The sequence below is a fragment of the Staurois parvus genome, unplaced genomic scaffold (assembly GCF_062004578.1).
Source record: "Staurois parvus isolate SC_StPar_1 unplaced genomic scaffold, SC_StPar_1.0 ptg000099l, whole genome shotgun sequence".
NCBI classification, from domain to species: Eukaryota; Metazoa; Chordata; class Amphibia; order Anura; family Ranidae; genus Staurois; species Staurois parvus.
This window is the reverse complement of record NW_028317895.1, coordinates 6,248,917-6,264,593: the sequence shown is the minus strand read 5'-3', so window position 1 is coordinate 6,264,593 and position 15,677 is coordinate 6,248,917. Positions and strand designations below refer to the sequence as shown.

The 15,677-nt window shown below is 43.0% G+C and overlaps 1 protein-coding gene across 1 annotated transcript in view; it reads right to left on the bottom strand.

Moving 5' to 3' along the window:
• Positions 1 to 12,213: 12,213 nt before the first annotated feature.
• Positions 12,214 to 15,677, bottom strand: part of LOC149467843 (lateral signaling target protein 2 homolog) — a 67,326-nt gene continuing 63,862 nt past the window's right edge. Inside the window, exon 13 of the mRNA XM_089671146.1 lies at positions 12,214 to 14,892. Within this exon, the coding sequence (XP_089527272.1) occupies positions 14,746 to 14,892 (147 nt within the window). The 3' untranslated portion in view covers positions 12,214 to 14,745. The remainder of the gene's footprint in view (positions 14,893 to 15,677) is intronic.

The window sequence follows — 15,677 nt, the reverse complement described above, 5'->3', positions numbered from 1 at the left end:
ACACCTTCAATGTAGACTGTTGCATTTAGGAGGGACATTCTAAGCCTATGCCCAGTGCACCTGGTCACTGTATCTCTGCTACCCTCACAACCTGTAATGCAGAGGTAGGCAACCTTAAAGAGGTAGAGATCTACCTGAACAACATGGAAGAAGTTAAAGATCCCCAGCCATAGTGTTGCCTCCTCACACTTGATTTAGACCTCTACGGTGTCACAATCATGTGCACAGCACTCATGGGTTTAAATCGGGTGATAGGGAGGCAACATATTGCCTCCTTGTGAACAAGCCCTTAGCTGCGGGAGCAGCACCCTTAGGACTCATTCACACAAAGTTTGGTGGGAAAACCCTGTGGTTGAGTCGCAGTTGTACCACCCCAATCTCTACCCCCTTTAGCTGCTGAAGCAGCATTGCAAAAGGTGTACACATGCTGCAGTAGGAATTAAACCCACTGTTTTTGGTGGGTGCTAATGCCTGCCAATCATGCCCTATTCAAGTAAAGTTTAGTTTACCTGCAGGAAAACTGCGGGTAAACTAAACTGTAGGCTTATACTATTATGCCTAGTGTTTTGCTTCACACTGACATGAAGATCTCTTCTTTCTTATTGCGGGCACCTCTCGGAAGATGGCTAGTCAGGATAAGAGGTGGAATGCAGTTGGTATCACTCCGCATGGGGAAGGAACCAGCACTGCAGAGGAGCCATTGGCCTATGCAGCTCTTGCTCCCTACTACAGCTCCAACTTTACAAGTGGTCCCTCTGAATTGCACTCGGTTTGATGCCCTGGGATGCCAGGTCAGCAAGCCCAGATCACAATCTACCAAACACCTGGCCACAATCTACTGGTTGCTGACCCCCGGTCTATAGCATGGGTCAGTTAAGGCACATTGGGGTATGTAGTCAGCAAAGTCATTACCAAGAGTAATGGAGTTCTAACAAGCAGCCTGGTGTGAAGCTTGTACTTGTGATAGGTGAGATAGCCCCTTGCACTGAGAAAGATGTTTTTGACGCTTTTTACATGAGTGGTCCATCTTCCATAGCAAGGACTACTTGTAATGTTGGAGCTGTAATGGGGAACATGAGTTGCATAAGCCGATAACTCCTCTGTATTGCTGGCTCCTGTCCCATGCGGGGTGATACAAATTGCATTCCAACTGTGATCCTGGCTAGCGGTCTCCAGCGTGGTGCCAGTGTGAGATGGGGAAACAGCTCTCATTGTTTGAACACTATTTGTGTGGAAGTAAATTAATGTTTTGACTGACATTCTGCTGTTTAGCCACAAGATGTCACTGTTTTTCTAACACAGCCTCAGACTGCATAGATATTTGTATATTCATGAAGAGGTGGGTTTTGCACTCAGAGTTGGAGAGAACAGGAAGGAGAGAGAGAAGCCATGTTTTGGAGCATGGTGAATAAGGGGCCGAGTGAGCTGAGAATCTGATGACATACAGGTGTGAAAGCGTCCCTCAGTAACCAGAGATTGCTGCAAAGAATGCGGATGAGATTGCTGGCAGGAAGGCTGATGAGAGCAGAGGAACTAAGCAACATATACGGCAAGACCGCATGCTTGTTGGAGAGACATTTGTTCTGTTCAGAGTCACCAGCGGATACAAAACAGACCCAGGTCGGTAAGATCGTGCACGCACCTCATTTCAGTGTTGGCGCCTTGAGACTGAGTCCAGGCCTATAGTTAGTGTCTCTGTTTGTGTCAGGCCACAAGTGTTACTGATTATTGGAAGGACTCCACAACTTAAAGTGACATTTCACATTGGAGAGCTGATAAAATCCTGCAAACTCAAGCCAGACTGGCGTTTTGCTCAGAAGGAATACTCAGGCACGTGCTACAGGACCAGTTATGGGAGAGGGAATAGTGTAGATTTGTGTAAGCTGTTGTGCTGCACCGCAGGCTAGCCCATACCATAAACCCATACACTGATTCCTGCTCTTTTAGGGTAATAACAGGTAAGGTGTGGCAGTTTAGTTGTGCCCGCCAGTAGGTAAATTACTTCACTTTCTACCTTCATCCATCAGGAGGCACCGTGCTGTGCAGTACAAGGGTCTCAGCCTTTGGGCTGGGTGTATGTAAATTTATTGTATGTTCTCAGCATTTGTGGTTGTGTTCATTTGCCACATCTAAGTAAAATTCTGTTGTGGCAAAAGCTGGTGTTGGGGTTGCTTTCCTCGTTCATGACTTCACTGTATCCTGGGGAGCCCACCCCGGTACACAGCTTACACCAGCAGCAGGAATGAAGAGACCTTCAGGCCAGTGTGAAGCAATACACTAGGCATAATAGTATAAAAGTCTTTTTTTCACACTAATGTGCTGGGATTTACATACACCGCGGGTACAGTGCAGTTTACCTGCAGCTTTCCAGAGCTTAGCCATAGACTTCTATTATATCCAGTGAGTTTGGCCCACTTTACGAAAGCACCACAGAACTCCATAGAGTTGCAGGGCAATTGCAGATTGACACCATTTACTTGACTAGGTCATGATGGGCAGATGGTAGCACCCAGCAAAAGCAACAGGGGGGTTAATTCTTACTGTGGGAGGTTTACACACTTGGTTGCTACTTCAGTAGCTAGGGGGGATAGGGATTGGGGTGGTAAAATTGCAACTCAAGCTCAGGGTTTTAAACGCACACACACCTTTACGTGTGAATGAGTCCAAAGGGTGCCACTGCCAAATGCAGCTAAGGGCTCATTTAGGAGGCACTATTTTGCCTCATCACCTGATTTAAACCCACAACTGCCCTGCAATGCATGTGATTGTAACACAGTAGAGGTCTAAATCAGGTGTGAGGAGGTAACATTGTGTCTGGTGATCTTTGAGTTCTCCCAGGTTGGTCAGGTAGACCTCTACCTATTTAAGGATGCAGGATTACAGATAAACAAATATGACAGGTTCTAACCACCATTCCTGCACTATCCAAATCTAAAAAGATGTGGCTTTACATACATTAACTCTCATAAGGTTTAACATATTAATGCAATTTTAAATATATTAAAAGTCTTTTTAAATCTGTAGCTTTCATCAATATCTGGTGTCTCTGCCATAATTTCCTGTTAAACAATGCTCTATTACTGTTTACCAAACTTTCTGCATAGTCACCTTGTCACATTCTCGCTCAACAAAGACTAACATAACCATGCTGACACATTGTACAGGTTTGTTTTAGGGTTGTCACTATCAAGAAACCTGCTCAGAAAAATGGCATGTAGCAGTGAAGCTGCTTTATCTCTTGGTGTTGTGTATGTCTCCTGCCAACCCATAAAAACTAATTGCAACCTTTGTATAATGCTTGTGTTTGTTGCTGTGCTCTGAGGCCCTTACATTACTTCAAGACATAGTGATGTAGGGGTTAGCAGATGAAACCACAGTTGCAGAAGAATAGCAGACATCTGACATTCCCAAAAAGTTTGGATGTGAAAATTCTTTGGGTGGTTGAAGCTCCGAAATAGAGCCAAAATCTAAGGTCTGGTTCACACCTATGCAGTTTGCTTTTAATCTGTTTCTGCAATGCTTTTTGCGGTACGTTGTTTTTGCACATGCATTTATCTCACCTTTTTTATGCTTTATTTGGCAAATTTGTTGTTGGGCAGATTAAAAACAAGTCAAAAGCACACTACATGCTTTTTCTACAGCGTCTACATTGAAGTCTATTGAACCAGAAGCACACTGTTTTGCATTTAAAAAAGTTCATGACCCTTTCCAAAAATGCAGCGGCTGAAAAAAGCATAGATGTGAATGTATCCCATTGGAAACCGTGTTAAATGGACTGTAGTGCGTTTCTGCAAAAAAGCACCAAAAACATATAGGTGTGAACCAAGCCTTAGTGAGTAAGTACCTACTGGAGAAGTAAGGATTTTTTTTTCAGGCAGTTTTAAAAAAAAATATCTGGGATTACGACAGAGTCCCTTAAAGTAGACCTTCACTCAAAACAAGTTCCTGTGGTCTGCTTCCCACAACTCCCCTATTTTCACAATTGTGACATGTAGTAGAAGAAGGGTGTGCAGAAAAGGACAAGGAAGGATTCTGGATGTGTATGTTTATCCTGCATATAGGAAAAGAAAAAAAAAAAAAAAAACACTAAAAAAAAAAAAAAGGTAAGTGGCATATGGAAAGATAAATTCATGGGCAGGAATAAAATTCTTACAGGACCTTTGAAGTTGAGATAAGCATATTGTTTAAGCATCTTTCAGGGTTCATGCACACTGGGTTTAAAAAAACAAAACCAACAAAAAACAGATCGGCAGCACAGTGAATAAATGGTTAGCACTTCCGCCTGGCAGTACTAGGCTCGTTGGTTCATATTAACAGATTGCTTACCCAGTAACTGAAATGAAACAGAGTGTAAAGACGTAGGTGTGTTGGATACCTGGCTGGATACTTTTCGTCACTATTTATTTTATTTCAGGTACTTCTATAGCACCATCAATTTACACAGCGCTTTACATATATATTGTACATTCACATCAGTCCCTGCCCCCAAGGAGTGTACAATCTAACTCACATTCATACATTTACTTGGGCCAATTTAGACACGAGCCAGTTAACCTGCCAGCATGTCTTTAGAGTGTGGGGAGGAAACTGGAGTACCAAAAGGAAACCCACACAGCCAAAAGGGAGAACAGGTAAACTCCAAGCAGGTAGTACCGTGGTTGGGATTCAAACAAATGATCGTAGTGCTGTTAGGTGGGAGTGCTAACCACTTTGTTACTGTACTGTGCTGCCCATGTCCCTATGTTACACCAGGACATAACAGTGACTTAGAAGTTGGTGGATGGAACTGGAAGTTGCAGTGAAAAATGCAAGTATCCCGCAATAGCATTAATGTCAGAGCAGAAGGTTCTGCTGGAGGCCTGAGCTTTTGAACAGTGCAGATCCAAGGAACAGATAGCAAAATAGGAGTGTATAAGCATTTCCTACGGAGGAGATATAAATATATATCTATTTTTTTCCGCTTTTTTGGTAGTGACAGAGTTGCTTTACTCTATAAAAATTAAGCTTTTTTGTACATTAATACATGAAAATATATTCAATTATTTATGAAATTGGAAAATATTTGTTATTCAGTGGTCTTTTGAAACAATTCTGTGCATGATGTGTTAGAGTAATTCTTAGATGCTTTGCAGTTAGAATGGTACAAAGAGCTTGTTTAGATCTAAACAAAAATGCTTTGGAAAACACTTTCATATCAGCTGATGTTTGGTCATTGAAGCATTTGTATTGATGTATTATTAAACAGGGTGCTCATCAAACTCTTTCATGCAACAATTCTAGGTCACAGATCGGGGGGACAGTCACAGATGGGGTGCTGCTTTTGTGTGAGTGCTGCGTTGATGGAGTGCTAAGACGCAGTTAAACACAGCAATCTAATTCATGCCTTCTCTGCTTTTCACAGGTAATGCTGCTATCTCCTCTCCACTCTTAACTACAACAATGCATAGACTCCTGTTAATTTCAGAACAAATAGTGTATATAAATTTTTGTCTGTTGATTAGTTCTCACCTCTAGTTGTACCCTTTTTTTATGACTGTAGCCTGTGTCTGGTCTGTGTTTGAGAAACATTCCCCCCTATTCATGTGATCCTTATCAGTTTCTAATTGGGGTGGAGATGAGTGCTCATTTGACCATCTCTCTATAAATTTAGATCAGCTCATGGGGGGAAATTACAGATCGGGGGGGACAGTCACAGATGGGGTGCTGCTTTTGCGTGAGTGCTGCATTGGAGTGCTAAGAGGCAGTTAAACACAGCTGTTGAACTAAAGCAGGATAACTCAAGCAGCAGGAAGATACAACAAGAAACGCTACTGCATGCTGAACAGACTGCAAGAAAACACCCTGGGAAACATCTCTTATAAGTCTGAGTCCCACTCAGTGTACCTTTTAATATGTCCCCTCTACTCCTCCTTTTCATATTTCTTTCCTGCATTCCCAAAATCTCACTTCTTTACCCCTCTGCTCTACCCCAAAACTTGTACATCTCACCCTCACTGCTACCATCTCCCTACTACTGCTCATCACCTTCTGCTGATACTTCACTCTCCTGCTGACCCAAACACCAGGACTGGAAGGCATGTGCACTCATGTACATCCCGCTACTGGCACATTCCCCTCCCCCCTAAAGCATGCGCACATCACTCCCATAGTCAAAAACCCTCCCTGGACCCCACCGACCTGAACAACTTTAGACCCATCTCCCTGCTGCCATTTACATCCAAACTCCTCGAGCGCTTAGTCTATAATTGCCTAAGCTCCCACCTCAATGACAACATCCTCCTTGATCCCCTACAGTCTGGCTTCCGTCCCCTACACTCCACTGAAACCGACCTACTCAAAATCACCAACGACCTGCTAACCGCCAAAGCTAATGGCCACTACTCATTCCTCCTACTCCTCGACCTCTCCGCAGCCTTCGACACAGTTTATCACCCCCTCCTCAAACTATACTCCCTTGGCATCAGAGACTCCGCTCTCTCCTGGCTCTCTTCCTATCTATCCCAGCGCTCCTTCAGTGTTACCTATAACACTGCCACCTCCCCCTCTCTGTTGGGGTCCCCCAAGGCTCTGTCCTTGGGCCCCTTCTCTTCTCCATCTACACCTCCTGCTTCGGCCAACTGATACACTCCCACGGCTTCAACTACCACCTCTATGCCGATGACAAGCAAATCTACCTCTCTACCCGTCGCCTCACCCCTTCAGTCTCCGCCCGAATCACCTGCCTACTGAACAACATATCAGACTGGATGTCACTCCACTTCCTCAAATTAAACCTTTCCAAAACTGAGCTCCTAGTTTTCCTCCCAGCCCGCGCCCCCCACCCTCTCCATCACGACCAATAACGCCACCATCAGTCAAACCCCGCAGGCCAAAGTCCTAGGTGTCACTCTAGACTCAAATCTGTCCTTCCAACCCCATGTCTAATCGTTGGCAAACTCATGCAGGCGCCATCTCCGCAACATCTCCAAAATACGTACGTTCCTAACCCCAGACACAACTAAACAACTCTTTCACTCCCTTATTATCTCACGACTCGACTACTGCAACTCCCTCCTCACCGGCCTACCTCATCACAGACTATCCCCGCTTCAGTCTATCCTGAACTCAGCAGCCAGACTCATCCACCTTACCAACTGCTCCGCATTGCCCAATGCATAAAATTCAAACTTCTAACATTGACGTACAAAGCTATTCATAACACTGCCCCAAACTACCTCACCGACCTGATACCCAAATACCACCCAACCCATACTCTTTGCTCCTCACAAGACCTCCTACTTTCTAGCTCCCTGGTCTCCTCCTCCCATGCCCGACTACAGGACTTCTCCAGGACTTTCCCCCTCCTCTGGAACCCACTACCCCAATCGATCAGACTGTCACCTACCCTCCTCACCTTTAGACGCACCCTGAAAACCCATCTCTTCAGGGAAGCCTACCCCACCCTCACCTAACAGCCGATCTCCTCCACTCCTCCTACCATTCCATCCCCCCACAACCACTTCCTCCTGTACCACTATCCCCTCCCTCCTAGATTGTAAGTTCGAAAGAGCAGGGCCCTCGATCCCCTCGTGTATTGTTTTGTAACTGTAATGTCTCATGTACTGTCCCCCACTATATTGTACAGTGCTGAGCAAACTTTGTGGCGCTATATAAATACTGTATAATAATAATAATATAATAATGTTACCTTCCTCACCCTTCTAACCTCTGGGGATATCTCCCCAAACCCTGGTCCTCTACCATCTCACCCCCACACCAGGCATCCTCTTTCTTCCAGGAATAGCAGCAATCCCCTCAATTTAATATCGGTTCCCGTGCTCCCAAAAACCACCCTGCCTTTTTCATGTGTGCTCTGGAATGCCCGCTCTGTCTGTAATAAGCTCACCTATGTCCATGACCTTTTTGTCTCCCGCTCTCTTGACCTACTAGCAATTACAGAAACCTGGCTTCAAGCAGCAGATTCCGCTTCTCCCGCAGCACTTTCTTATGGAGGCCTTCTCTGGACCCACTCACCCAGATCCAGCAGTCGGAAAGGAGGCGGAGTTTGTTTGCTTCTATCCCCACTCAGCACCTTTCAAGTCCTCCCTAACCCTCCCTCTCTTTCGAGACTCACTGCATCCAGCAGTTTTTTCCCCATTTCTCTGAGGAATGCAGTGATCTATTGGCCTCCTGGAATGGTGTCCCGCTTTCTTGATAATTTCTCAACCTGGCTACCCTACTTTCTCTCCTCTGAACTACCCACTATCATTCTCTGAGATTTTAACATCCCTATTAATGTCAACAACCCGGCTACATCCCAACTCTTCAACATAACCTCATCTTTTACATTAGCACAATGTACTCAGTCCTCCACTCACTCTGATGGGAATACATTAGTCCTGGTTTTCTCCCGTCTTTGCACTCCCTACAACCTCACAAACACCCACTTTCCTTTCTCTGATCACAATCTCATCACCTTTACAGTCTCCTCGTCTTCAAAACACCTATCCCTCAAAACGGCAAACAATTACCAGCAGAAACCTTCACAACTTGAACCCTGCTCCTTTGCACACTGCAACTGACCAACTCTGACAGAATCTCTCCCCTGTCCTGCCCTGACCTGGCCACTACTGTCTACAACAGTTTGCGTTCATCCACATTAGACTCACTTGCTCCTCTAACAACACGAAACATCAGGCCCCGACCGTTACAACCTTGGCAGACTGATGACATCAAAAATCTTAAAACGACAGTCATGCGCTGGAACGATTGTGGCGTAAAACCAAATCTCAACAAGCATTCACCCTCTATAAATCTGCTCTCTTAACATACAAGTCCTCCCTTCATGCTGCCAAACAAGCCTGCTTTGTCACTCTTATTAATACCTTGTCATCCAGTCCTCGTCGTCTCTTCTCTACTTTTAACTCTCTACTTTCTCCACCTCCACCCCCACCCAGTACCTCACTCACTGCTCACAAGATTGCAAATCATTTCAAAAACAAGATTGACGCAATTCGTAGGGGCATCGCCACTGCACAGACATCCATCCCACTTGGCATACCTTATACTAAACCTCCCTCAACACTTTCCTCTTTTGACCTTGCCACTACCGAAGAGGTCACTAAGGTTTTCTCAGAAGCCCGTCTCACCACCTTCCCCCTGGATCCTGTCCCCTCACAACTACTACGGTCAACCTTTTCTTCCATCCTATGCTCCCTCACTCACATCTTTAATCTTTCCCTCTCTACTGGTGCCTTCCCCTTCCCTCTAAAGCATGTGCACATCACTCCCATACTTAAAAAGCCCTACCTGGACCCCACCAACCTGAACAACTTAAGACCCATCTCCCTGCTGCCATTTACCTCGAAACTCCTAGAACACTTAGTCTACAATCGCGTGAGCTCCCACCGACAACAACTTTCTTGACCCTTTACAGTCTGGCTTTCGTTCACTACACTGCAGTGAAACAGCCCTACTAAAACTCACTAATGATCTACTAACAGCTAAAACCAATGGCCACTACTCCGTACTCTTACTACTTGACCTCTCTGCGGCTTTTAATACGGTTGACCATCCCCTCCTCCTCAAAAAACTCCACTCTTGGCCTCAGAGACTGCCCTCTCCTGGTTCTCCTCCTACATTTCGCAGCGCTCCTTCAGCGTTACCTATAACGCTGCCTCCTCCTCTTCACTCTCTCTTTCCGTAGGGGTCCCTCAAAGTTCTGTCCTTGGACCCCTTCTCTTCTCCATCTACACCTCCTCCCTTGGTCACTTGATAAACTCCCATGGCTTTAAGTACCATCTCTATGCTGATGACACAAATCTATCTTCCTACCCCTCACCTCACCCCTTCAGTCTCCTCTCGCATTACTAACCAACTAAGTGACATATCGGCATGGATGTCACGCCACTTCCTCAAACTCAATCTTTCCAAAACTGAGCTCTTAGTATTCCCCCCAGCCCGTGCCCCCTCCCCTGACTTCTCCATCAAGATCAATAACACAATAATCAGTCCCTCCCCTCATGCCAGGGTACTAGGTGTAATCCTAGACTCCCATCTGTCCTTTCAGCCCCAAATCCAACCACTGTCCAAATCTTGTAGACTACAACATCTCCAAGATACGCCCATTCCTAACCATGAAAACTAAGCAACTTATTCACTCCCTAGTTATATCTTGCCTTGACTATTTTAACTCCCTCCTGATTGGCCTACCTCATAGCAGGCTATCCCCTCTTCAGTCTGTCATGAATGCAGCTGCCAGGCTCATCCACCTTACTAACCGTTCTGTATCTGCCACCCCTCTCTGCCAATCCCTCCACTGGCTTCCCGTTGCCCAATGGATAAAATTCAAAACATTATTAATGTATAAAGCCATTTATAACTCTGCCCCAAATTACATCACCGATCTTGTCTCTAAATATCACCTAAAACTGTACTCTCCGTTCCTCACAAGACCTCCTACTCTCTAGCTCCCTTGTCTCCTCCTCCCATGCTCATCTCCAGGACTTTTCCAGAGCTCCCCCCATCCTCTGGAACGCTCTACCCCAATTTATCAGACTATCGCCTACTCTGCTCACTTTTAGGCGATCTCTGAAAACCTCTCTTCAGGAAAGCCTATCCTGCCCTCAGCTAATACTGGAATCTTCTACTTTTCCAACCAGTCCATCCCCCACAGTTACTACCTTTTGTACCACTAGCCCCTCCCTCCTAGATTGTAAGCTCCAAGGAGCAGGGCCCTCAAATCCCTCTTGTATTGAACTGTATTGTCTCCTGTTACATTGTAAAGTGCTGAGCAAACTGTTGGTGCTATATAAATCCTGAATAATAATAATAGTGCACTTTTATAGTGTGCAATTATTAAAATCTAAAAAGGCAATTATTTTACCAAAACCACATAAATAAATTGTGGACTAAAAGGTCCTGTGATTTTCAAACAAAATGTAAAATACTTTGTGTGGGTCCTAAGAAAGATAAAGTAATGCCTTTGCACTTGCCACTTTTCCACTTTATACGTAACAGGCTTGTTGACATCCAAGGGTAGGTGGGTTTTTGCAGAGTGTGCAGACATTGAAGCTTTTACAACACACTTCCAATTTCCACCAGATAAGACCACATCATCTGTTACAAGCCAGCCATAAATGGATCAAATCTCGGCCGATTCATTGAGATTTGATCCATCTATGGGCAGCCTAATTGTACCCAAGTCAATTCAAGTAATCATTGTGTTCTGCTGGCCAGGAAGGTTCCTCGCTAGCAAAACACTATAATGCTGCAGGAGGGATTCGAGCGAGTGATTTTCTTTCCTGCAACCTGTGGTTGCAAGAAAGAAGATTAAATCATCTATGGCTTGCCTTACTTTGATAAGTTGATGCCAGAAGATGTCTGCATGCCTTCTCCTTCCCCTCCTCTCTACATGGTCTACATACAAAAAAACAAAAAAAAAAAAACCAAACACTCACCCAGCCAAAAGTCTACATTAGGTAAACGCACATCTAACTGCCCTACAAATGTCTTTGGACACCTAAACCTAATCACAAATGTCTCCCTTTCACAATGCATTCCTTTATCGACAAAGTGAAAAGGAGACTTATATAATACCCATCTACAGCTAATATAATGCCATTTAAAATGAATAAATAAGAACACTATAAGATCCTGTGTCAACAGGCTTTGGACTTGTGTTCATGGCATCAGTTTGACATCCGTTTGAAATACTTCTGAGATCATTCAGATTTCATTGACAGGTGTATTAAACCTCCTTCGGAGCTGCTTCAAGAAAGTTCTGTATTCCTGAAGAAGGCTTGCAACGGATTCCATGAACTCCCATAACTGGCAACACACAACAGCAGAAGAGCTCAAATTCTGATTACCCAACATGTAACCTTACCAAGTTAATCCCCATAAATACAAATGAGGAAATACACATCCCATACATAAATGGACTCCCTAATAAAATGGACAAGTATATACCCAGGGCTGCAGAGCAGAAACACTTACTACTCGCCCACTTTACTGAAAATAACAGTGGCTTAGTGGTTAGCTCTTGATTGTAAGTTCTTTGAGGGCAGGGAATTATGTGAATGTACAGTACTGTAAAGCTCTGCATTAAGTGTTAGCGCTGCATAAATACCTGCAATATATAAATTAAATTGAAAACAGTTCATATATAAACCAAAACTCCTTAGATGCCTTTCTAGCATCTGCTTATTGAAGAACCACATCTAGACACACAGCTTTAAAAAGAGTACTATTTTATTGAGCTATAAAATTGTTAAAAAGGGCATCTTTTTTGCCTTGTGCACGGTTTGACAGTTTCCTGTATACCATAACCCCTGAGAGATAAAACGTCAAGTTCAAAACATAGCCAGTTGTAGCTTTTACAAAAATAAACAAACATACTGTAATGAAAAAGGATGACTAATTTTCTCTGGAAAAAAAAAAAAAAAGTGACAATTAATCAGCCCTTCCCCTATATTTAAAATAAGACTTAAAGCCCTGACCATGTGCCTCCATTTATTATAAAATTCTGGAAATAGTAGCAAGAGTAGCCAATGTAATCCATTAATTACAAATGAAAGGGATAATCAACGAGAGGTTCATCTCAAGCTACGGAGTGATTAAAAAATCCCCTGTGCATGATAGGCCTAAAATCATCTAAGTAAAACATTGGTTAACCTGAATAGATTCTCTTATTAAGGCTTATAAGATCTCAGTATCAAATGATACGTTTGAAAATACTGGGGTTGCAGAGGACATTTTAGTCCACAATTCCTGTAAGTAATAGGTTTATATACATATCTGCACAAGTCTGTAGTAGAATTAATGTAAACATATTCTCAATGCGTCAGATACAGTACTAGTATAGGTCAAGATGATTATCTTTACTAACCTAATCATCTCTCCTAGAAGAGGACAGAATCAACAAGAAAAGATGCAGACAGAACATATGAACAATGACACCGATAATCATACAATGCATACAGTACATGCTCAACTACTCTAAACATTATCAATGTATCTGAGGGAGGACTTTTTCATGGCAACCAATTTCTCCTTTAGCTCTATAATACTCCACTCGCTGAAGGGAAAGGGGAATCAGTTTGCCAGGAAATTCTTCCCCCATATGCATTGATACACAAGGGCATTTTCGTCTGCACAGGTTAGATATTTTTCTCTAAATGCATATCCTATCAACCAATACGTGTAGGCAAACATGTACATAGATGCATAATACCTGCATCTTTCAAGTGTACCTACATTATAGATCCTAAGGTGTAACTAAAAGTAGCTTATTATATTTTATATAGAGCAGGGAAGGGTTAGAACCAAAGGTTTTTGGCTTTGACCCTGCTGATGAGATTTTCCCTTACTTCCAGCCCCAGTGACCACAGTCACCGACAGGAAGTAATGAAAATTTTCCTAACAGATACTGGAGACAAACCTAGCACAGTCCAATCCACTGAACACCATGCCTTATTCACCATCAATGGTGATACTGTATTACAGCACACCAAATACTGAACCTCAAAATGTAAGCAGTTTATGGAGGTTTCATTATAAAGAGCAAAAGTATACAGTGCAAGAAAACGTGCAAAAACAGCAAACCACCAATGTTTCGGGGCCACCCTGGACCACTTTCTATCAAGGTCTGTCACCTGTAGAAAGGGGTCCAACATGGCCCAGAATCATCAGTGGATATACTGTTTTGCACCTTTATTGAACTTTTTCGTGTGATGCATACTTATGTTGTTTATAATGGAACCTCAATAAAAAATTCTTAAAGCCTAGGTATGGTCAACACAGGAGACCATACTTACATTTAATCTGAAGTGTCCCAGGTACTGGTGCTGGCTGTCCTCTGCCCACCCTCTTCCTTCCCCCCATACTCCATGGATTTGTGATCTTCTGGCAATAAAGAGGTTAATAGAGCTAAGAGACCCATCATAGGTGAATGAAAAGCATTCTATGAATGGAAGAGGTGGACCTTTCATTCATCCATTTGTCCTCTATTCATAGAAAGCTTTTCATTCCTGGAAACAATAGTACAGCCTCTATTAATGGACAAGAAAACTGCAGGCATAGTTGGCACCCTTGAGTGCCTGTGAGAAGTCCCTTGGCTCTATTACCCCCAGCAGCACTGGAAGATTACAGCCAGCACTAGCTAGTGATTTTTTTAAGTTTGATTTAAAACTCAAATTTAAAATTTTGAGGTTCAGTATTTGATGTGCTGTCTATTTATCCAAATATACAATACAAACCTGAGAGAAATTCCCCACATTGTGAGGTATTTATATTGTTGCCTGCCTACCCAGGCAAGAGTTTAACATTGACATCCTATCTCTCTGTAACTTTTAACTAGGACAGTAAAAAAAAGAAAAAAAGGGAAATCCTACCCAAAGGGGTACAAACGGCAAAGTTTCCAAGCCTTACCAACAATAAAGATGAATACAAAATTTATGCTGGAGTAACGCTTAGTCGTTATTTAGGAAACAAATTAACCAGGATAACTAAAAATAAAATAGTTAAAAAGAATTTCAGCCCACTGGAAAACCATACAACTTAATGCTATGGGGTGTTAAAATGGATCCCTGTTTGATTAGGACTTGCAGCAACATTTTCCTACACAAGTAGGCTGTAGAATAAACAATTCTGTCTGTGTGCTGTGTAATACCAGATTACATGGGCCACACAGAACACCATGTAATAGGGAGGAGGATGTCATTGAAATGTGCTTTGAACCCACTTCTTGCAGTCTTTCTGCTGGCGTCAGGATAGGTGCTGAGCTGTGTCTTCTGTGACCCGATCCTGGGGACTGCAGTGCACATGGTAGCAATGAGAGCAAACTCGAACAGGCTGAGCATTGGGGATATGAGGCAGAGAGGATGAATAACCTGAGCAGCGGGAGCAGAATATCTACATGAAGAAAAATGGAAATACAGCATGAAAGTCTACACATAACATCTACACATTTTTTGTTACGTATATACATTTTAAACTTGAGTGTAGCACATGGCACTTCCTCCATATTGTAGTATAAACAAGATATAAAAATAAAAATTGCTTCAATACAGTCACTGGGCTGGAGGATGTAGGTCAGGTGTCTTGACTTATCTACCTGCATACATTTACTTCATCAGGAACTTAAAGTATTGAATCCAAAAGACAAGTACCAAAGGGTTTCAGGAAGTCATTAGCATAAAGCAAACAACAAGGTTCTCTTTTTCTTTTCGATAGTTTCTTTTCCATTTGGGATAGATAGGGGAATTTCAGGTCAGTTTGTTTTTTGCCATTTGTGCTTCGTTGAAGAACTTTCCCAATCACTTACCATTCTTTAGACAAAACAGGAAGTAAAAAAGATTCCCTCTTAGATAGTGGTCAAGGAAAAAAGTGTATGCATTGGGAAATACTTACTTTTCTGCTGAAAACTCAAAATTGTGGATTTTCATTAATTTTGGTTTTGGAAATAGTGATCAATGGGACAACTAGTGAAGGTGAATGTCCTTAGTGGGGCACAGCAAAAAACTGGCCTGGTTTCTAACACCTCACAAACAAAAATGGGGTTTGATACCCTTTAAGTAAGCTTATATATTATGTATTAAATTCGTAATCCTTTTCTATAAAAGGAACCCACCACTGTCACATATGGTTACCAGTTCACTATGTGCGTATACAGTAACTGACAAAAGTTAGTACACTCC